Below are 22,065 nucleotides of genomic sequence, written 5' to 3'. Positions count from 1 at the left end.
CCCCTCCCCCCCCCCCCTCCCCCCCCCCCCCCCCGGAAAAAAGTTCAGATCTAGAAAACTTAACCGAGAAGCCCGTCTTGAAGCAAGAACACGGACTCTAAAACGGTTCGTAAATCCAGCGAAACATTACAGTTCTAACAAAAAATAACAATCTTATTTCACATGAAGATAGAAGTAGAACCAGAAGTAGGTGTGTTTTGTGAAGTAGGCGTTTAAAGGGAAAGGAATATCGGCCCGTTTCTCGGAACTGCCTGGAAAGTAAGACACTGATCGCTTACAAGCTTACACCTAACCCAGTAAACGTGTAAAGGAACGAAAGGCAACTCCCTGCGTGGGAACGGCCAGCGATACAAGCTTACACTATAGTCACAGATCTTTCGGGTAGGCTTCTAGTCAGTCGAAGTGAATAAATATACATAGTACACTCGGGGTTGAAAGGAACCAACAATCACAGACCCACAGATCCGCTGTATAGAAAACTTTTGTCACGGTGTGATGTCCTCACTTACATAGACATTAGGTGCATAAAGAACTTGCTTCACGCTGTCATGTCCTTGCTAACTTCAATAGCACTGCCTGAACACGGTAAATACCCCTTCCACATTACGACACAGATCCATACCAAAATCACAATGCCCTACCTCATCGTACGCAATAAATATGCAGTTACAGGTATCTTCTTTTCACACACACACACACACACACACACACACACACACACACACACACACACACACACAAACACACACACACGATCGATACCATCATTACGCTACTCCGCACCACCCAAACACACTTCTGACACCAGTGCACTTTGGCGCCTCGCAGCTTCTTCATACACACACGCCCAAAGAAATTAGCCAGACTTTTTAACTCATTCTTCTAAAAACTAGGCCGACACTAAAGTCACCTAATACGGTAACGATCCATCGCCAAATTACCCGACAGTGTACCCCCAACCCTCCCGTACCCAACAGTGGTGTAGTTTGGCACCCAGGCACTAATTTAGGCCTCGCAGCTTCTTCGCAGTCACACACACACTCACACACATTGTAAAGCCAGTCAGTGATCAATAATGCTGATTCAGCGGGTCTAGTCCCTTGTACAGTTAGCCAGCCTCTCTCTCTCTCTCTCTCTCTCTCTCTCTCTCTCTCTCTCTCTCTCTCTCTCTCTCTCTCTCTCTCTCTCTCTCTCTTCTCGCCCCTTCTATCTCTTGCGCGACGAGAATGTGTAAGGAATGTGTGAAGTTCGGGTCTGTTTGATTCCGTGGTGATGTTCTCTTTGTCGGTCTGTCCGTCCGTACGCACAAGCAGCACTCACAAAGTGACGGTATCGATGCGTCTGTCCGTCCGTTCACGCAAGTACACGAAACGTAAAACTATAGTCAATGTTGGACAAGAGATAGAAGAAGAGGCTAACCAGAGAAGATGAGACGAGAGAGAGATTGAGAGAATGAACAATCAGGACGAGGTGGACACACACACACACACACACAGTGACATACACACAGTGTTACGGACAGTCTTAAGACAACTTACAGCTTAGAAGACCAAAGAGAAAAGTGGCTTCAAGTGAGAAAAACTAATTTGGAGCTAGCGTCTTGGCCAAAGTGGCAGACAACTCAACTCCTGTCCGGTCAAAACTCTCATCCATCTCAGACATTCCCACCTCCCCCACCCCCCCCCCACCCAAGAGAAACATTCCTCTCCCCCCCCCCCCCCTAAACTTCTTGAATCAGACACCACCATAATCAATAGAAGAATATGTAAGTAATTAAAACAATAACAATAGACGGACGGTGTTTTAAAATGCTATCAAGTTAACACTTTATATCAACTATGGGCATTTTTCAACAAATGCGAGGGGAAAAGTCTTCTCTCTCTCTCCTCTCGAAGTACAACAGAGCTGTGCAGACTTGACGACGCAAAAAACAGGTAAGAACCAAACAAGATCGGTTACTGCAGGTACGCATTATTTTCTATTATCATTAATGAATGTCATTTTACAAAATGAAACCGTTTATGAAAAAAACCAATAGAGAAATCGGAAAACTTGTAATCTTAAAAACACTGAACTTTACAAAATTGGGAGGGTGTGCGCAAAGAGACCACAAAACAATCAAATCTTCATGGATAGCAGAACACGCACTTCACACGTGCCATAATAATAGAACAAGAGCTATGAAGTTGAAATAAGAGAGAGAGAGAGAGAGAGAGAGAGAGAGAGAGAGAGAGAGAGAGAGAGAGAGAGAGAGAGAGAGAGAGAGAGAGAGAGATAGAGAGAGAGAGAGAGAGAGAGAGAGAGAGAGAGAGAGAGAGAGATTAATGGATGGATGAATGGTTTATTTATTAAGGCCATCGCCCCATATGAAGAGAGAGAGAGAGAGAGAGAGAGAGAGAGAGAGAGAGAGAAAAAAAAGAGAGGAGAGAGAGAAAGAGAGATAGAGGGAGAGATGAAGAGAGATGGAGAGAGAGATGGTGGGGGAGGAGGGGGGGCAAATGGCTAGAAGCATACACACAGCTAAAGTTTCTCAATCTAAGTTGGAAAAAAGAAAGCGCATTCTTGTGAACAGTCCCCCATTCATGGACAGAAATAGTGCACGTGAAGGGGTCGGGGTGTCAATGAACCACGGGACACAAAACTTTCACTCACACAAAAAACACAGGCAAAAGCTGAAAGAATAAAGACAGAATGGAAGGGGGAGGGTGGAGCAGAGGAGGGGAGGGGGGGGATAGTGTTGACCACTGTGTCCGGTATTTGAGGACACACACCAGTGGCCCCGGGGCTCAAACTCTCCCCCTCCCCGCACTGGACACACCCCGACACTCGGACAACTCTCCCTGACTGCGGCCAGCAAAAACCACACACCAAGGGGGCCTGACAGAGGCAACGGGTTCACGTCGCTGACATTCTGTCACAGTGCAACACTGCAGCCCCCTTTTTCTCAGTGCATCAACACTCGGAAGGTCCCAAGCTTGGCGTATGCGCGATATTATAACGATAGTCTGCTTGGGACACGCCCGTCTTGAATGGAAAGAATGGAAAAGAGAACCATTTGAAAGCGCATTCTCTTCGTTGCTGTTCAACCCGAGGCATTGAAGACTCGAAAGGCTTTATGAATGTTTCAGTTTACTGTGATAGTTACCGTTGACATATCAAACAGGGAGAGAACAAATCATCGTTTAAAAGCCGACTGAAAAGTTCTATGCCTACGTGAAACTGTTAACTCAGTACTTAAAGGGATACTTATTGATCTGATCGTTTCTGGCGAATTTGACTTTGACGAATCTGAAGAATCTTGGGGCACGCACTTTATTTTATCTACACACACACACACATACCGAAGATATACAATGACTTTGTGTAGGTATGCAGTAGGTATGTTTGTACCCCCAACTCTCTCCCCACTCAACGTGTTGGGAAAATACAAGTTTGAAGGCGTACCCGGCACTAACGAGGCACAAAATCCCACGATCTTTCACATCAAACCTAAAGTCCAGTTTCATCTTCCTTCTTTCCTGTGAATATGTTCTTTATACCCGTGAGGTTGAACTCTATGTAGGACAGGATTGGATGACCTGCACTCGACTGGACAGGTCTTTATTTTCCCACAGAAATATAAGAAATCTTGTCATTAGATACAAAAAAAATGTCGAGTGAGGACAAATAATTCAACAATAAAACGGAAGAAGATGGGATGTGGTGGGTTGTGGGCAAGGGGGAGGGGGGGTCGTGGTGATATTTGAGTAGACATGACAAACGTGCGTGCGAGTGTGTGTGTGTGTAAGTGTGTGTAAGTGTTTGTGTTGTATGTGTGCGTGCGTGTGTGCGTGTGTGTATGTATGTATGTAGTGTTTGTGTTGTCTGTGTGCGTGTGTGTGTGTGTGTATGTATGTGTGTGTGTGTGTGTGACCGCCAAGAAGACGAGAGAGAGTGACACAGTGTGTGTGTGTGTGTGTGTGTGGGGGGGTCGTGGTGATATTTGAGTAGACATGACAAACGTGCGTACGAGTGTGTGTGTATGTGTGACCGACAAGAGAGAGAGAGAGAGAGAGAGAGAGAGAGAGAGAGAGAGAGAGATAGAGAGAGAGAGAGAGAGACACACACACACACACACACACACGTTTAAAACGCGTCTTTACTGAGTGTGTGCGCAAAAGTGCGTGTCAGGGACAGTTTCGAGACATGATGGACAAGTGTAGATGATTAAACATCACACTGCTGGGTGCGAGCATGACTCTCCCGTCGTCAAGACTTGCCAATTACTTTAACTACACCGTTTAACTAAGTTATGGAATGACAGCCAGTAAAACTCGGCATACGAGGGATCGCTTTCACCACAAACAAACAAAAATATTATCATTCTGCGTCGCGGTCTGGTAAAAACGAACACATAAACGAACAAACGAAGGAAAGGTCACTAAAGACACATCTGAGATCTCACCTTGCTTTTCTTTTTTCTTTTTTTTCTCCCTTTTTTTATACAAAGGATAAGACCGTTACTCCATTTGAACACCTACCATTCATTAGTCAACAACCTGACTGCGTCCTCCCCACAGTGAGTTTTTGTGTGTAAGTTTCATTAAACAAACCACTGTACTGGTGTCCGTTTAGAAATGAATATATATTCAAAACCTGTTTTGCTCTGCACAGAAGGCCCCACTGACCCCAGGATGCTGACCGTTGGTATGTGACCAAGTGGAGAGATAGTCGTATCCCATGTGAAAGCTTTGTTCTGGTCTGAGTTGCTGAGTCGGATTGTTTACACGGTCTTCCTTTGACTTTGACTATGAATGCAATATCTCTAATAGACAACAAATAATATACCGCGACCCGCTACCACCACCCCCACCCCCCCCCCCCCCCCCCCTGCAAGGAAGGAGGGATAGTAAACTACCTCCCTACCGGTGAACTCGAGCCTTGTGTCAAAAATCGATGACAACTTTTTAAGCTTTGAGAACAAGAAACGTCCTGCCAGCGACAAGACTCTCGTCTGTCGTCACGACCTGTTAGATTCTGCCGACACAGCACAAACATGTACCAAGGAACACAATTTGAAGACCCCACAATTTAAACCTTCTTCCTGAACAAGACCCTCCTTTCTCAGATGTTCTATTCATATGACCTGTGCCAATTGACCTCCATTTTGAAGACTCCCTCCTTTTAAACCCCGACAAAAGACCCGTTTTCTCAGATTTTCTGTTCGTAGCATGTGCAAATGTACCTCCATTTTTAAGACTCCCTCCTTTTTACATTTAGTCAAGTTTTGACTAAATGTTTTAACATAGAGGGGGGAATCGAGACGAGGGTCGTGGTGTATGTGCGTGTGTGTGTCTGTGTGTGTGTGTGTGTGTGTGTGTGTGTGTGTGTGTGTGTGTGTGTGTGTGTGTGTGTGTGTGTGTCTGTCTGTCTGTCTGTCTGTCTGTCTGTGTGTGTAGAGCGATTCAGACTAAACTGCCGGACCGATCTTTATGAACTTTGACATGAGAGTTCCTGGGAGTGATATCCCCGGACGTTTTGTTTTATTTTTTCAATAAATGTCTTTGATGACGTCATATCCGGCATTTTGTATAAGTTGAGGCGGCACTGTCACACCCTCATTTTTCAATCAAATTGATTGAAAATTTGGCAAAGCAATCTTCGACGAAGGCCGGACTTCGATATTGCATTTTAGCTTGGAGGCTTAAAATTTAATTAATGACTTTGGTCATTAAAAATCTGAAAATTGTAATTAAAATTCTTTTTTTATAAATCGATCCAAAACTACGTTCATCTTATTCTTCATCATTTTCTGATTCCAAAAACATATCAATATGTTATATTCGGATTAAAAACAAGCTCTGAAAATTAGAAATATAAAAATTATGATCAAAACTAAATTTCCGAAATCGATTTAAAAACAATTCCATCTTATTCCTTGTCGGTTCCTGATTCCAAAAACATATAGATATAATATGTTTGGATTAAAAACACGCTCAGAAAGTTCAAACGAAGAGAGGTGCAGTAAAGCGTGCTATGCAGCACAGCGAAACCACTACTGCGCTAAACAGACTCGTCAGTTTCACTGCGTTTTGCACGAGCGGCGGACTACGGTCATTGTTAAAAAAATGCAGTGTGTTCAGTTTCATTCTGTGAGTTCCACAGCTTGACTAAATGTAGTAATTTCGCCTTACGCGACTTGTTCAGACTTGAGGTCCTAAAAGGGGGGGGGGGGGGGGGGGGGTACTACCGTACAACGCCAGAAAACTTCTCAAGTCTCCCGGTAGCGACCGACAAGACGGATTACGACAAGCACCAAAATACTTTCAACACAATACCCCAGTCTTTGACTAATTAACATCCGCTCCGCGGTCCATGTCAGGACCAAACAAATACAAGCTTTGACCGAGTTCCCTTTTCCTAGACAAAACGGAATCAATACGACCTCATTAAACCCAATATAACTGAACTTCCTACTGCATTCTTGCTACGAAAAATTCGCTGCTGAATCAGCTGGTATTGACACCGACAGCTGCCCATACATTATTCGCTTGTTTTAAACCAGGATCCATTAAAGTGGCCGTGAAAATGCAGTTTCACACGAGCATTAAAGGCCCATAAGCTGACCACGGCACGTTGTGCCCACGTATGCATAAAGAGACACGTACCTACACGCACGCTGTATACTTGGTGTACATAAGCCTGTCTATCAAAATCAATATCCAGCTCGCCCCTTCACCATACGAGCCGGGATCTTGTATGTATGCTCTTGGGCATACCGCATACATGTATATCAAAATGATTATAGATTCAGCGGGGATGTTGCTCAGTTGGTTGCGCGCTGGATTTGTATCCTGAGTTGGCCGCTGTCAGCGTGAGTTCGTCCCCACATTCGGCGAGAGATTTATTTCTCAGAGTCAACTTTGTGTGCAGACTCTCCTCGGTGTCCGAACACCCCCGTGCGCACGAAAAAGATCCTGTAATCCATGTCAGAGTTCGGTGGGTTATAGAAACACGAAAATACCCAGCATGCTTCCTCCGAAAACGGCGTATGGCTGCCTAAATGGCGGGGTAAAAAACGGTCATACACGTAAAATTTCACTCGTGCAAAAAAACACGAGTGTACGTGGGAGTTTCAGCCCACGAACGCAGAAGAAGAAGAATCATAGATTCATACTGATCAAGTAACAAACCGCAACAAGAGACTGTCCAGGGAGTCATGAAATTCGTTCGGCTGTTTAATAAAGCGTCACATTAATTGGGCGAAGTTAACTTCGCGAAGCTGGCGGCATGAAGCATTGGCAAAGTTTTCGGTAAAAAGACTTCGTTGAGTCTTCGCGAAGTCGACTTCGGGTTCAACTGATTAGGGACCGCACACACGAGGTCAAGAATCGATGATTTTCGGAAAAAAAATCCGTCGGGTTTGTATGGGTTGTGAAAGAGTGAATGCCCTTGCTTTTCCTCTGACAAATAACTTCACACACGCTCCTGTCCACGTGTTTCCGACACACCCCTCGCTAGCGATTGGCCCCTCCAATGTTTGTCTGAGTAAACAGCACGGGCATTCACTTTTTTACAACCCACACAAACCCGACAGAGTTCTTTCTTTATTTGGTGTTTAACGTCGTTCCCGACAGAGTTATTTATTACGGAATTCGCCTATTTGAGTACATGTTTTTTTCTAAGAGTACCATCTTGCGCTTATGTTGTGTTTGTACTTCAAGACCAGAAGCCTCGCGCAGATGGATCGTGTTCGATCTCCACTTCGGAAGTCATACACTGTTATCGGACATTCAGTCCGAGAAGTTCAGAACTAAGCTGGGAGTGGGAGTTGGTACCTCATCCTCTTTGGGGGTTTGGGTAATAGGAAGCAGCAAGGAAGAGATGAACACCACCCGCCACTTTTCAACCGTTCAAGGTTAGAACAACAAGTCGCGTAAGGCGAAAATACAACATTTAGTCAAGCTCAGTCGAACTCACAGAATGAAACTGAACGCATTGCATTTTTTCCGCAAGACCGTACACTCGTAGCATCGTCTGTCCACCGCTCGTGGCAAAGGCAGTGAAATTAACAATCCAGAAAAGCGCGGTAGCGGTTGCGCTGAGGAGGATAGCACGCTTTTCTATATCTCTATTCTTTTTACATTTAGTCAAGTTTTGACTAAATGTTTTAACATCGAGGGGGAATCGAAACGAGGGTCGTGGTGTATGTGTGTGTGTGTGTGTGTGTGTGTGTGTGTGTGTGTGTGTGTGTGTGTGTGTGTGTGTGTGCGCGTGCGTGCGTGCGTGTGTGTAGAGCGATTCAGACCAAACTACTGGACCGATCTTTATGAAATTTGACATGAGAGTTCCTGGGATTGATATCCCCGAACATTTTTTTCTTTTTTTTTGATAAATGTCTTTGATGACGTCATATCCGGCTTTTCGTGAAAGTTGAGGTGGCACTGTCACGCTCTCATTTTTCAACCAAATTGGTTGAAATTTTGGTCAAGTAATCTTCGACGAAGCCCGGACTTCGGTATTGCATTTCAGCTTGGTGGCTTAAAAATTAATTAATGACTTTGGTCATTAAAAATCTAAAAATTGTAAAAAAAAAAAAAATTTTATAAAACGATTCAAATTTACGTTCATCTTATTTTCCATTTTTGGCTGATTCCAAAATCATATAAATATGTTATATTTGGATTAAAAACAAGCTCTGAAAATTAAATATATAAAAATTATGATCAAAAGTAAATTTTTAAAATCAATTTAAAAACACTTTTATCTTATTCCTTGTCGGTTCCTGATTCCAAAAACATATAGATATGATATGTTTGGATAAAAAAACACGCTCAGAAAGTTAAAACGAACAGAGGTACAGAAAAGCGTGCTATCCTTCTCAGCGCAAGTACTACCCCGCTCTTCTTGTCAATTTCACTGCCTTTGCCGTGCGCGGTGGACTGACGATGCTAGGAGTATACGGTCTTGCTGCGTTGCATTGCGTCTGATTTTATCCTGTGAGTTCGACAGCTACTTGACTAAATGTTGTATTTTCGCCTTACGCGACTTGTTAACTTTCTGAACGTGTTTTTAATCCAAACATATACTATCTATATGTTTTTGGAATCAGGAACGGACAAGGAATAAGATGAAATTGCTTTTATATTGATTTCGGAAATTTAATTTTAATCATAATTTTCATATTTTTACTTTTCAGAGCTTGTTTTTAATCCGAATATAACATATTTATATGTTTTTGGAATTAGAAAATGATGAAGAATACGATAAACGTAATTTTGGATCGTTTTATAAAAATATTTTAATTACAATTTTCAGATTTTTAATGACCAAAGTCATTAATTAATGTTTAAGCCTCCAAGCTGAAATGCAATACCAAAGTCCGGCCTTCGTCGAAGATTGCTTGGCCAAAATTTCAATCAATTTGATTGAAAAATGAGGGTGTGACAGTGCCGCCTCAACTTTTACAAAATGCCGGATATGACGTCATCAAAGACATTTATCGAAAAAATGTTAAAAAAAACAACATATGGGGATATCATACCCAGGAACTCTCATGAAAAATTTCATAAAGATCGGTCCAGTAGTTTACTCTGAATCGCTCTACACAGACACACACACACACATACGCCACGACCCTCGTCTCGATTCCCCCCTCTATGTTAAAACATTTAGTCAAAACTTGACTAAATGTAAAAAGAAGTTTCCCAACGACTAAGGGCTTCTGGGCTATATCTACCTTGGTTTTGTTTGTACATGTATATCAAGCTCGTTAAAACATTGCGTTTCTCTTCTGGACCGGCATGTAGCTTAAATACTGCAAACTGGAACCGGTAAAAATATACACGGTTGGGACGAACTCACAAACTTATTTTTCAGGCGTGCTTCAGACTCGTAGAGAAACGCGATATTTAGTGAGTCTACCGTATGTGATATACATATTGCACAGTGGAACCAGTAACAGTATACAACACTTGGGACAAAGTCCTGACTGACCCCTGCCACCCCCTCGCGTGCCTTACACAATGGCCTGGGGCGGCTCGGGAAGACACAGAGGGTTTAGCTTCACGGGGATTGAAACGCCTCGGTCACAGCCCACTGCAGGTCAACAGGCAAGGTGTTCGGGGAAGGTCAACCACCGGGTTTAGCTCTGTGAGGGCCTGACATTGGGACATGGCCTTACAGCAACAAGGGACGGGGAACAAAAGTCGCCGCCACTGTTGTGAGTGTGATGACTGGAACCTGTCACAACGCTAAGCGGGACTGGAGCCGTAGTGTCACGAGACAGATACCATCACAATCACTTTGGACACACTATACTAAAGCAGACTTTGAAACAATGCGCCAAACCGAGCGTGACAGAGTGGTATCTGTGATGAACAGACCTTTAACGACATTCAAAATGACTGGTATACTGGTATTCTTTAGTCGATTTTATAGCTTGAGAGACCACAGGTACCCTTTACTGGGAGTAGGAGGCACCGTCCTCTATCGGTCCTCGTGTTGCACTACACGCACCACTGTGTAAACGCGGGACACTATGAACACAATTTGCCCAGACACACCTCCTTGACTGAGATCGTGCAACATGCAATCCTGCAACACGAGACGCGGGCTTCGGAGACGTCAAAGAACAGCTACAATGTAACGTTAGGACAGGACAACGCGAACCTGACATGTGGCTGTGAAGAACACAATATATCACAGCTCATCATTTGACCCCAACAAGACTGCTTGCACATCATACAAGTAACAACCTTTACCAAGGACAATGTACACTGGCAATAATGGCATGTAGGCCTAGTCCTAAGAAAAGACGCCTCTCAATAGAGCGCGACTTAAAGGACACCTTCTGTGCTCCCTTAGTGTACAATTAAAATGTTACCGAACTATGAGTCTGACTGTATGAAAGGCACTCCTATACAGTGTGTGGACAAGTTGGGCCGACTGACAGTGACACCAAGAGCGTCCTCCCATCACCACATTTCTATTGTCCTCAAGCAACATTTCCTCTTCCTATTATTCCTCACTCTTATATTTCCATCAGACCTAGCTTACCACTGGAATGTGTCTATGTAACAACAGAAACGTGGGTACTCCATACATCCCTTTGTTCATACCAGACAGTTATCTCATGACCAAAAGGTGACAGCAGACTTTCACAGACACCCAGGTCGTCCTGTGGTCAATGTCAGGGCACACTCACATCAGACAACAGGGACAATGGACCTTGAAGAAGCTGACCTACAACTTATTTGGACAAGCCCTGGCCAATACCCAGTGACCCACTCATAATGTCAACACTGAATGCACATTGCAACACTAATTACTGACAAGACAACAAAGCTAAGACGTTACTGCAAATTCGCAAAGACAATGCCATTCCACCATGCGGAACCACGATTCGCTTAGACACTTTTACACCTTACATCAAGTTCAAATCTCATGATGTCCTAATCAGATTCATATATGATAATTGATATATATAATAATTATAATAATATGAAATATATCAATGTAATGCACTTCTGCACAACGTGGGTATGTCCCAACAGACTTCAGATCCATGTAGTATGACACATCAATGACAACTCTACTCTACCATAATGATTCTCTGTGAGGCTGCGGTTATGATGGTGGCAAAATGTCAGCAATATGGCCACAGTGGAGCCAAACTGTCAACACTAGGCATCAAGTACACTTCACTTCTAGAAGCTAGCCTGCTGTACTCCACACACTCTGTCTGCTCATCAGTTGACATACAGTGATGAGCTGTAAAGGGGGAAGTCTGCCTGCACAGTCACACCAATGTGAGTACAGTGCCCTCTCCTCCCGCCTCCCCCACCCACCCCCCTTTAACTTAAGACATAAGACAATCTGACATGAATCAGGCCTGAAAAAGGAGGGAGTCTTTACATGGTGGTAAACAATTTACAGAGGTAATGAACAGAAATGCCTGAAAAAGGAGGGAGTCTTTACATGGTGGTAAACAATTTACAGAGGTAATGAACAGAAATGTCTGAAAAAGTAAGGTCTTAAGTTGAAAGCATTTCGAAAGTCTTAAACTAAGGCCAAAAATTAAAATAGGTGTGGTTAAGGTAACATAGCCAAAACAAATAGGGTAGGAAGGTAGGCAATCACTTTTTTTTTATACTTTTTTTTCTAAATCTAATGTGTACAAATTAAACCTACTTGACAGGGAAATAAGTGTGCGACTCGAGCGCTTTCGCTTTCATTGCGTTTTCTGCACTGGTTTTTTTTGTTTTTTTTTTTGACAAATGTAATAAAAAGTCATAGGGTCGGCCCCTAAAAATAGGGTAGGTCGGGTTACCGTAACCACACCTATTTTTATTTTTTTTTTTAGGCCTAAATGAAGGGGGGGTTCCACTGTAGTGACACAGTATGATGGTAAGTGGGTGACAAGGCTGCTCTGCTCAGCAGACTAGACAACATCCTTTGCTTTAATCGGACCCCCTCTTTGATCTTCAAAAAGTCACTAAGCTTGGCTGAGAAACAGTAAGGAGAATGTTTGTTCACTGAACCATGAAGTGAAGTGATGAACAGTTCATGTAGACCTAATATCCTCATTCTGGAAGTGTGAAAGATTACTTTGCAAATTGCATACAACCTAAAAATGGCCCGTACTGCCATACACTGTTCATTTTAATTTCAACGGGCAACTTGGTGAGATTATACTTTATATGTTTGTGTCCAGAAAGTAAGTCATAGTCAGGTACTGTGCAACCGCAAGTTTTCAAAGTACTCACAGTCATTTAATGATTTATTCACCATTAAGGACACTGATCATGAACGGCTGAATTGGTCTGCAGTGTAAACTTCAAACAAAGCTGGAGGCCTACTGACAATAAATCTGTTTAAAGAGACACTGCAGCTGAGTGAATGAGTAGAAGTGAAAAGTTCTAGTCAGACCTGACATACAACTCCCCCCCCCCCACACACACACACTACAGTAAGCCATAGGACAGGATTTGTTTGTAGACATTAAATGTTGTCATGTTGACACCAAACTGTCAGCATTCCTTCAGTGACACCACAGCGTTTCTTAGCAAGGCCTTGTCATATGGTAATGACAAGCTGTGTTCACTACCACAGCCATAAAATCAGGCAACACTGTTTGCCCTCAATTTAAAACCCTACACCAGCTGTCTGAGTAGAGCGAGACAGCTGGAATTTGTGTGAAGAATACAGAGCTTCTTTTTTTTTTTTGTTAGCTCATAAGTTATTAGGTAATGTATTAACTATTATGCAAACTCATCATTTTTCGGTTCCCCGGCTTCCTCCTAAAAACAACTACAATCAAAAATGCATAATAATATTAACAAGAAGAGCAAACGCTCGATCGAGTCACTTTCGCAGTTCTGAATATTATATGAGGCATCAGATGGACAGGAAGAAATTGCTATTCACAACACAATACAGATGTAAATAATTTGATGTAAAGAATAATCCTATAAAGTTTGAATCAAATCCGATGAATAGTTTCAGAGATATGATATTTCAATTTTTTTCCTTCAAGACATACCTGTGACCTTGAAAAAGGTCAAAAGTCACCAAAGCAGACGTCAAAGTGTAGAGGTCACTGGGAGTCACGTTCACATAAAATTTGAGCCCGGTCACTTTTATAGTTTCCGAGAAAAGCCCAACGTTAAGTTGTGTGTTGCCGAACAGAAAAGGCTAGTTATCTCCCTTGTTTTTCTGATAACGTTCGTAAAAGGCTACAGATGTAAATACTTTGATGTAAAGAATAATCCTACAAAGTTTCAATCACATCCGATGAACTTTGTCAAAGATATAAAATGTCTAATTTTTCCTTTGACGCTGACCTGTGACCTTGAAAAAGGTCAAAGGTCAACGAAACCATCGTTAAAGTGTAGAGGTCATTGGAGGTCACGACTAAACAAAATATGAGCCGGATCGCTTTGATAGTTTCCGAGAAAAGTCCAACGTTAAGGTGGTGTCTACGGACGGCCGGCCGGACGGCCGGCCGGACAGACTAACACTGACCGATTACATAGAGTCACTTTTTCTCAAGTGACTCAATAAAAATCATATGACAAAAAAACAAAACAAAACAAAAATTTTGTTTGAACTTAAGTGCACCAACATGTTAACTATTATGAAGATAAGGAATGTCTTAATTTCCTTCCTAAACTTTTTTCTCTTCCACGAACCCCTCCCAATTTCAATCAGACAGGCATGCATAACAAGCAGTAAATGAGTAATAACTAATATCTCAAAAACCATAACAACGATGAAACTGAAGTAAAACTGCACGAGCAGCAATTTTCATGCATGACTTAACATCAGCTTACACTACCAGTACACATGTACTAGGCTTGATTTTAAGTAAACATACTGAGAAACTCAGCAGAAAAAGTCTGCATAGATCTCTATTCTTACTCAACGATTAATATCATTATCAGCAAACAAACTTACCATCTGTATTCTTTCCACTTTCATCCAAATTGCAGCTCACAACGCCAAGCGATCAACATTACACCTCAAAATTTAAAAAATTTCAGCGAAGCAGCGAAGTGTCAGGTTTCCCTTTCAATGAAAAGATCTATAAAAAAATTCCCCTTGCATCACCAAGGTGAACTGCGCAAGTGAACCTATACTGAAGATAGTTCCTCTTTTACAATGTACCATTTCACCAGTGAATAACTGTTACAAATTCTGGAAAAACAACAACTTCAAAGGACCATGACAACAGATACTTATGTCATGAGCGGAAGGACACATAATCATATGCAGAGGATGAAAGGTGGTGTCTTTTTTACGTTGACAAACTATGCATTCATGTTTCATTCTTGTCAAAACACCAAAGGTTCATGTCCTTTTCTTGAGAAAAACTGACTTCAAAAGAATAATACCCCTACTGTGGTGTTCCGTCACTAACCCAACGCAACACAGATATACGTGTATTTTCACAAAGCACAAAAACGCGTCACTTCAAGCACATACTTGTGTATGTGTGAGCTTGTGAGAACAGTATGTGTGCGCAGACACGTGTGCGTGCACAAGCGAAGTGTGACTGAGGGCGTGCAATAAGATTATTAAGAAAACATACGTGTACTAAGGCACAGCTACATTGTTACATAAAATCATAATCAAGCGTGTACACTACAGTAGTAGTAGTAAAATATGAACCCTGTCAATAGCTTCATGTTTCTGCATGTGCAATACTAATAGTATAATATTGCAAATTATATGTCACCAGCAGCAACACTAAAATCAGGTGTATGTTAGACCAGGAGAGAGCTTCTTAGTTCTAAGCTAAAAGCAGGGTAGCAAGCCAACATTCACAAAAATAAGACTCAATTGCTCTCTTCAAACTTCAACATTTCTGTTACTTAGTTTTAGTTATCATACAGTGATACACTGATACTGAGATGTCTGATTGCAACAACTGAGACAGAAAGGGGAACACTGACCCTCCCGCCCCCCGCATTCATGTGTCATTTTACACACCGCATTTTCTACAGCAAGCAGAAAGTTGTAATGTCAGCAATTTTATAACCGCAGTGACACAGCTGAACATTTTATCTTTAAACTTCTGAATTATGTGTCGAGTGCCATTACATTACAGACAATAATCATGTTAAAAAAACACCGCCCCTTTGACAATCAGGTTAATATTAGACCTTTTAGGTATTGAAGCAGAACTCGCGACACATGCTATTCGTTATTCTTCGAAAGTCGCGAGAACTTCGAACATCAGCCTTCGCAGCTCTCGCGAGATAGCAGATCCACATGCTTTGCGGTGCTTTGAAGTTTAGCATGCGAGAGCTTGAAACACCTATAAGGTGTGTTACTGCTGTAAAATTGTGGTATAGTCAGTTGAAGTACACCTGAGCCTAAGGTAGTATAGAAGTAGTGGTGGTGGTGCATGGTGCCCAAAGTGAAAACCTGAAAGCCGCAAACACCACTTGTCACCAGGCTCAGGTTTCTGAAAGTAACTTGATCAGTAATTCAGTACTCTGACACTACCAGGAACTTTATTACTAGTACTGATGCAATCCTGACTGCACTGCCACTAGTGAATAGTACTGCTAGTACAGTGAACATGTACAGCGACTGCTAGTGCTACTCTAGTCTAATGATAGCCCTTGCTACCTTGCCCTATTCAGGAGCTTGGGACATTAATTGCATTCCTGGCCCAAGAGGGAATGCAAGGAGATATTATTACCATGAGCGTTTCCGTGCAGAGAGAGTGCAGTGGTCGAGGTATCAGTCCATTCAAAGACTTCCATGTTGGTGCTTGAAAGCAGGAACAACCCCACTGCCCCAGTCCAATCGAGCCCCCCAAAAGTGCTTGCCCCACTGGAATTCTCGCCTCATACGAGTCATAGTCATAGTAGCTCGCAGTTCGTGGGTCAATCGACTTTTCAAGTCACACAGTACACGCACTTCACGGTCGTCCCATCACTCTACAATCGAGCATCGAAAATTCACTTGAAAAGAAGCAAGCTATCCACCGATGTTGTTCAGCAAAGTCAAATTTTGTCAGCTACATTCTGTTTGAAGAAGCACGTCATAACATGACTCTCTACACGGCAGCCATCTTGGAAAATAGTCCACCAAAGAAAAGGCGATTTTTAGCAACAAAACTGGCTTACGTACACTCCGATCGTGGTCTGACCATTCTGAAAGCGTAAGACAGATAGCTGCGCGACAATCGAAAGTAAAACAAAGTGTCAAAGCTTTAAATCAGCCTCGAGGGAGCACCTTGCCCTCTCCATAATATCGAGCAACAGGACAAAACTTACCATGGTCATTTTCCACCGTACTATCCATGGAGTTTGCTGAATACCGTCTCTCTCATAGTCTCTGGGATGTACGTGGCCTTCACAACTTGAGAAACACACGGGGTCGGCGAAGAAACGGACAGTTCATGCGAAATTAGGCCACTTCCTGACACCTCCTGCGCCCCACTCTCTTCCTTCGTGTGTTTTGCAGATGGAGGTATTGTTGTTGTCGATTTCCATTTTTGGAAAGTGTGCATATCAATGTCGCCTTAACAGCCAATCAAACGTGAGTGTGTGTGGCCTCCACTGAGAGATTGACACTTCGATTTTAACGAAAAAGTTGTTTTCATTTTCGTGGGAACTGCACAGGATGACTAGAAAACCATCCTTCTCAACACAAAACACGCTGTCGTAGAAAAGAAAGGAGAAAAACTCAGGTACAAGGCGGAAATGGGGTCAAAGTAAACGTCGCTCCACGTGATCAATATGTATCACTCCACACAAGCCCCGCCCACATGCGTGCGTTCATTGAGGATCGAAACGAGGGCTGGGAGGCCACCTTTGCGGATTAACGCAGTGCTCTAATCCGATTATCCCTTTACGTGGTCCACTATTCAAGCAGCTAACGTGCTTTCCGCCCTTACAAATGCTGGCAGGGCTGCAAACAATGCGGGCTATTATGCAGAGGAACTTGCACTCTCTAGGACTGACACTGGTCAGTGTTGACTTTGTGATGCTTGAAACAGAAAACTTGCCCCCAGTCCGACTCGGATCACTACCGCTGCTGTCGTCCCGAAACAGTTGAAACTTGCAGGGGCTTATACAAGACATGCTCTCCATGCCTTTAAAGTTAAGTTTAGTGACAATACAAGAGTTCTATGTTTCCAGTTTCAAGTTTTATTTGTAGGCCTATAAATGCCGTAATTAAAAAAGTAACGTCAAAACCGAAGACTGAAAAAAACAACCACAACAAAACACAAATAAAATAAGCGGAAGCGCATCGTTTTAAAGCTCATAAACATCGAAACAGTAAGTTTATTTTCACTGAACTAAATTCGGGAAAGAGTTTAGCAATGACTGAAGTAATGTGTGAATACTTTTTATTCAAAATTTGTAGTCAAAATATCCGGAATTGATGCGACGGGGTGATGAAAAGCCCACTGAAAGGTCGGCCAGCGGCGTTCCTAACTTGACGTCAAATCAATACACGACGATAAACAACTTTGGCGACGCACCGCTGACGGACCTTTTTTTCGCAATAAATCATCTTTATTTCTTCTTTCTTTTTTAACATGTAGTTTGATCGATCGATTGATTCAACTTTTTTTCACGGTGACGAAACCTTTTCAAAGCCTTTTTTTCTCTGCTTGTTTTCTCTTCTTCTTTGGTTTAAACATAAGTTTATTTTAACAAGGGTTACAATCATGACATGTATACAAAGTTCTCTTCTTCTTTATCCCTTTTACTTCTTTTTTTTTCATATTTATTATAAGAATGCCTTTTCTCGTTCATTCCCATACGTATCAAGTTATCGTCAACCTGTTTTGTCTGTTGCATCCATACCTGTGTATTTCAGTCACGTTTATCTGCGGTGTTCATGGCCAAGAAAGAGCCATCGGGCAGAAGCTTTCGTTAGTACGTGTAGGCTACCTTTTTCGCCGTCAATCACCATTGTACGTGCAGAATAATATTGATAACCAGTGTTATATTTATTATAGCTTTCCTTAATTTATTCAGATAACCGAGTTAAACACTCAACAGTTTTATTTGATGTGAACACCGTATGACATCAAGATGTGGCGGGCCGGGACGCGGGTCGATACTGATTTTGATCATATTCACACCCATGCCTTTCAATGTCCCTGCTCCCGGTATTATCATTTTCAATTGTTTGTTTGTCATTCAATAACAATCATTTCTACCAACAACGGAACCTGAGACGGAAAATGTACGTAGCGCTTTTACAACAAAATTAAAACTTTGTTTCATCTACTATTTGCGGGCCTTTCATGTGGTGGTTAAGCTCAGTGCAGTTCTTTTCAATCGTTCTTTTTGTTATCGTTCTTCTTCAGTATATTATGACAAACGAAGCCAGTTTCAGTTTGAGCGTACCAAGAACCTACGTCGCCGGGTATGTACTACTGAGATTCCTGACTTAAGTTGAAGTTTTAGAACGCAGAAGTTTCTGCGTAGTGATCTTCTTAACCTCAAAAGCCGGCTTACAAACACTGGCTGGTTCCTCAAGCTATTTCAAGTACTTTGTCATCGGAGAATGCCGCAACATCACCCCACGCTCTCAGGTGTCAATCATTTTTTTTAAAGCCGAATGGAGGAGGGGGGGGGGGGGGGCAGGGGAGAGTTAATTGGGCACACTGATGGAGAGGCCCGGAATATGTCTTTGTTAGAAGCTTCATCACTGCTGATTAGATCATTAATTCTTTCGCACTGTACTAAGTATGTGGCCACTGTACTTGTTGCAGAGTAGAGGGATATGCGGCCTCTGCTAGCACATTCAGCACTTCAAGCCAAGGTGTGCAATGATGGTTGGCGTTCTGTCTGCTTGCGGCACACACAGTTCCTTCCCTTGAACACGGCAGTATTCGCGTGTTGGTTATACATCGTTGTGCGACCGTTTCCAAATTGCATTTAGCATGTAGGCTACCAGGTACATTTAGGCTTACCTGTACAGACCAAATTAACTCCTGCATATTTTTTGGAAAAAAAAATGGGGGAGGGGGATGTAGGTGTGGATGTGAAAATGGGCTGGGCTGGTGGTAGGCGGGAGGGGGCGGGTAACAAAATAAAAATGCAATCCGTACTTTATCTAGTTCAACACAGCTTAGTCCACATACTGTAAGATCTATATAAAACCGCTGTTGTGCGAAAAATAGTCATACCTCTCACTCAAACAGCCTACACAAGTTTTGATCTTGTCCATAAAGCACAAATATAACACAGGTAGGCCTACTTGACATTTGATTTTTCAGTAAGTTGGAAGCACTGTGCCAACAGCCGCGATGAACGGCTGCACGAACGTAATGGTAATCTTGATCTGTATGCTTTGTAAAGTCAGGGAGGTTCTTCTGAAGCAGTCTAAGCCCCTCAATATGCGTTACTTGGACTTCGAAGCATAACCGTTATATGACAAATCATTTGTTTGGCATTCGAATGTGATAGTTAAAGCAAGCCAAAAATGGGGACGGAAGCATGCGTTTTATAACGAACAACACAAAGGCGGACAAAATGATGCATACTTTTGGAGCTAATTCCGTCATCTTCTTCTTCTTCTTCTTCGTCGTTCACTAGATGGAGATGCCAATCGCCCGCACGAAAGCAGCTGTCCTCTGTAGGTCCTCCAGGCCGCCGAAGAGCTTGACCCTCAGTGGTACTGGTTCCGGCCACGATGCCTGCCTGGGAGCGTCGTGGAGTCGGCAGTTCTGCAGCAGGTGCTCAGCATTCATGATGTCTGCATTGCAGGAGCACATCTCGGACTCGCCAATTCTGAGTTTGCTGTACATGTGGGCATTTAGTCGGTTGTGCCCTGTTCTCAGCCTGAACAGAATGACCTGGTCCCGTTTGCTCAGTTGGTAATAGCAGTCAGACTGGTTGAAGTTTGGGTGTTGCTGCTTCCATTTTTTTTTGGATAGGGCTTTAATGACAGTCTTCTCCTCTGAATAGGAGACCTGTCTGTCCTCTTGTTCCAGCTGACTTCCATTCCGTCATCTGAATACCACTCGAGTCATTCTTTGAATGGTTAAAGTGATTTTTGCCAGATGTAATGCAATGAAGGCACTGGACAGCCTGAGCCGGCTTACAATTAACAACGCTTTGTAGGCACATTGCTTCTGGTGAAACTCAGATCTGGCTGGGATAAGATCATCCTTCCATTTGATAACACATACCTTCTTCTTCTCCTTCTTCGGCGTTCGACGTCCGACACCACATACCAACAATCACGACGGCCATCCGCCTGACCTCAGGTCAAAATGAGTTCGGCTCATTCTACTGGCGATAGCCGTGGAGTGAGGATTATCAGAATGCAATCAAGACCTGACTGCCTGCTGTAAAGAGCTGACATTTTGCGACGAATAAGGCCTAATTAAAACAAATAAAAAAATTTAAATAATTCATGAAAAAAATACAACTCTGCACACGGAGCTCACATGCTGTTGATTGTTGTTATGTGACCAAGTGGAGCGATGTGTTTACACCATGTACAAGCCTGGCAAGATCTGAGATGGTCAGCCAAACAGTTTTCACGAGAAAGTGTGTGTCTTGAAAGTTTTAGTTGTCAATTCAGAAAACTGCGCCAGAGCGGTATGTGCCATATGAAGCGCCTGTGGATACAATAAACACGTGGATGTTATTGTGGAGGTGTTTCTCACCTGTTTTGTGTCAGATCAACACACACACCACGGGTCAGGTTTCGCCTTTCTGTCTACCTGTCAGTTCCCCCATGGGCAAAAACAGAACAGCTTGCTTTTGTCTGTCACTGATATCATGTTATGAAATAATACAGTCTGAATTCACCTTCGTGGGGGGAAGGAGAGACTAAATCTACTGCATTCATGCATGAACACAATTTAAGAACGCAAGAGGCTAGACTGAACCTGAGATGATACTGTCTTGCCGTCTTGGTCCAAAAACGAGGCTGGACTAATTAATGACACCAGCGGAACGATTTCTTCAGTGAACACCGCATGCCGCACACGGACTTTTTTTTTAACTGACAGAGTCAATCACTCGATGACTCGGTTTTTTCATATGTATTGAGATCGTCACGGCAAAATTTCATTCAGAGACAATGATTTTTTTTCTTTGACTGTGAAAGCTATAATTTTAATGTAAATAATGTTTTGAGCAGAAATGTAGCTTTAAACTTATGTGGTTTTTAACCTGCCTCATTACTGAACTGCACTCAGTTAGTTACGGAAAAATGAAGTCCCTAAAGACCGTCAGGGTAAGCTCAACTCAACTCAACTCAACTCAAATTTTATTGGCTTCAATTTTCACATAGAAGAATTTGTCTTGCGCTTGGGATTAAGACATAGGCAGAAAGTAAGAGTGTAACATAAAAACAGCATTCATATCGCATTTCATGTATCACACACAGTAATCACTAGTATAGGCCTAGGCCTACAGATATCACATTTGTCCCTGTATCACACATGCAAATAAATAGTATCACATTTTCCACGTATCACACACAATATATACATTACATAACATACAGCAAGTTTCCATCTCCCGCGCCCCCCCCCCCTCCCACACATACATATCCTCGCACGTGCGTCGACTCCATACAAATGACATCATC

The 22,065-nt window shown here is 42.7% G+C and overlaps 1 protein-coding gene across 6 annotated transcripts in view; it reads right to left on the bottom strand.

Moving 5' to 3' along the window:
• LOC138966151 (nuclear factor 1 C-type-like) overlaps positions 1-16,976 on the bottom strand; it is an 85,762-nt gene extending 68,786 nt beyond the window's left edge. For 5 of the 6 annotated variants that reach the window (XM_070338265.1, XM_070338267.1, XM_070338269.1 and 2 more), the window contains exon 1: positions 16,770-16,976. In XM_070338265.1, the coding sequence (XP_070194366.1) occupies positions 16,770-16,778 (9 nt within the window). In that variant the 5' untranslated portion in view covers positions 16,779-16,976. Of the gene's footprint in view, positions 1-16,189; positions 16,337-16,769 lie in introns of those variants that run through there. The other variant, XM_070338266.1, reaches the window with a different exon arrangement.
• Positions 16,977-22,065: the final 5,089 nt, after the last annotated feature.

This window comes from Littorina saxatilis, linkage group LG5 (genome assembly GCF_037325665.1).
Source record: "Littorina saxatilis isolate snail1 linkage group LG5, US_GU_Lsax_2.0, whole genome shotgun sequence".
NCBI classification, from domain to species: domain Eukaryota; kingdom Metazoa; phylum Mollusca; class Gastropoda; order Littorinimorpha; family Littorinidae; genus Littorina; species Littorina saxatilis.
The sequence above is the reverse complement of the archived record's forward strand: the minus strand, read 5'-3'. Positions and strand labels throughout refer to the sequence as shown.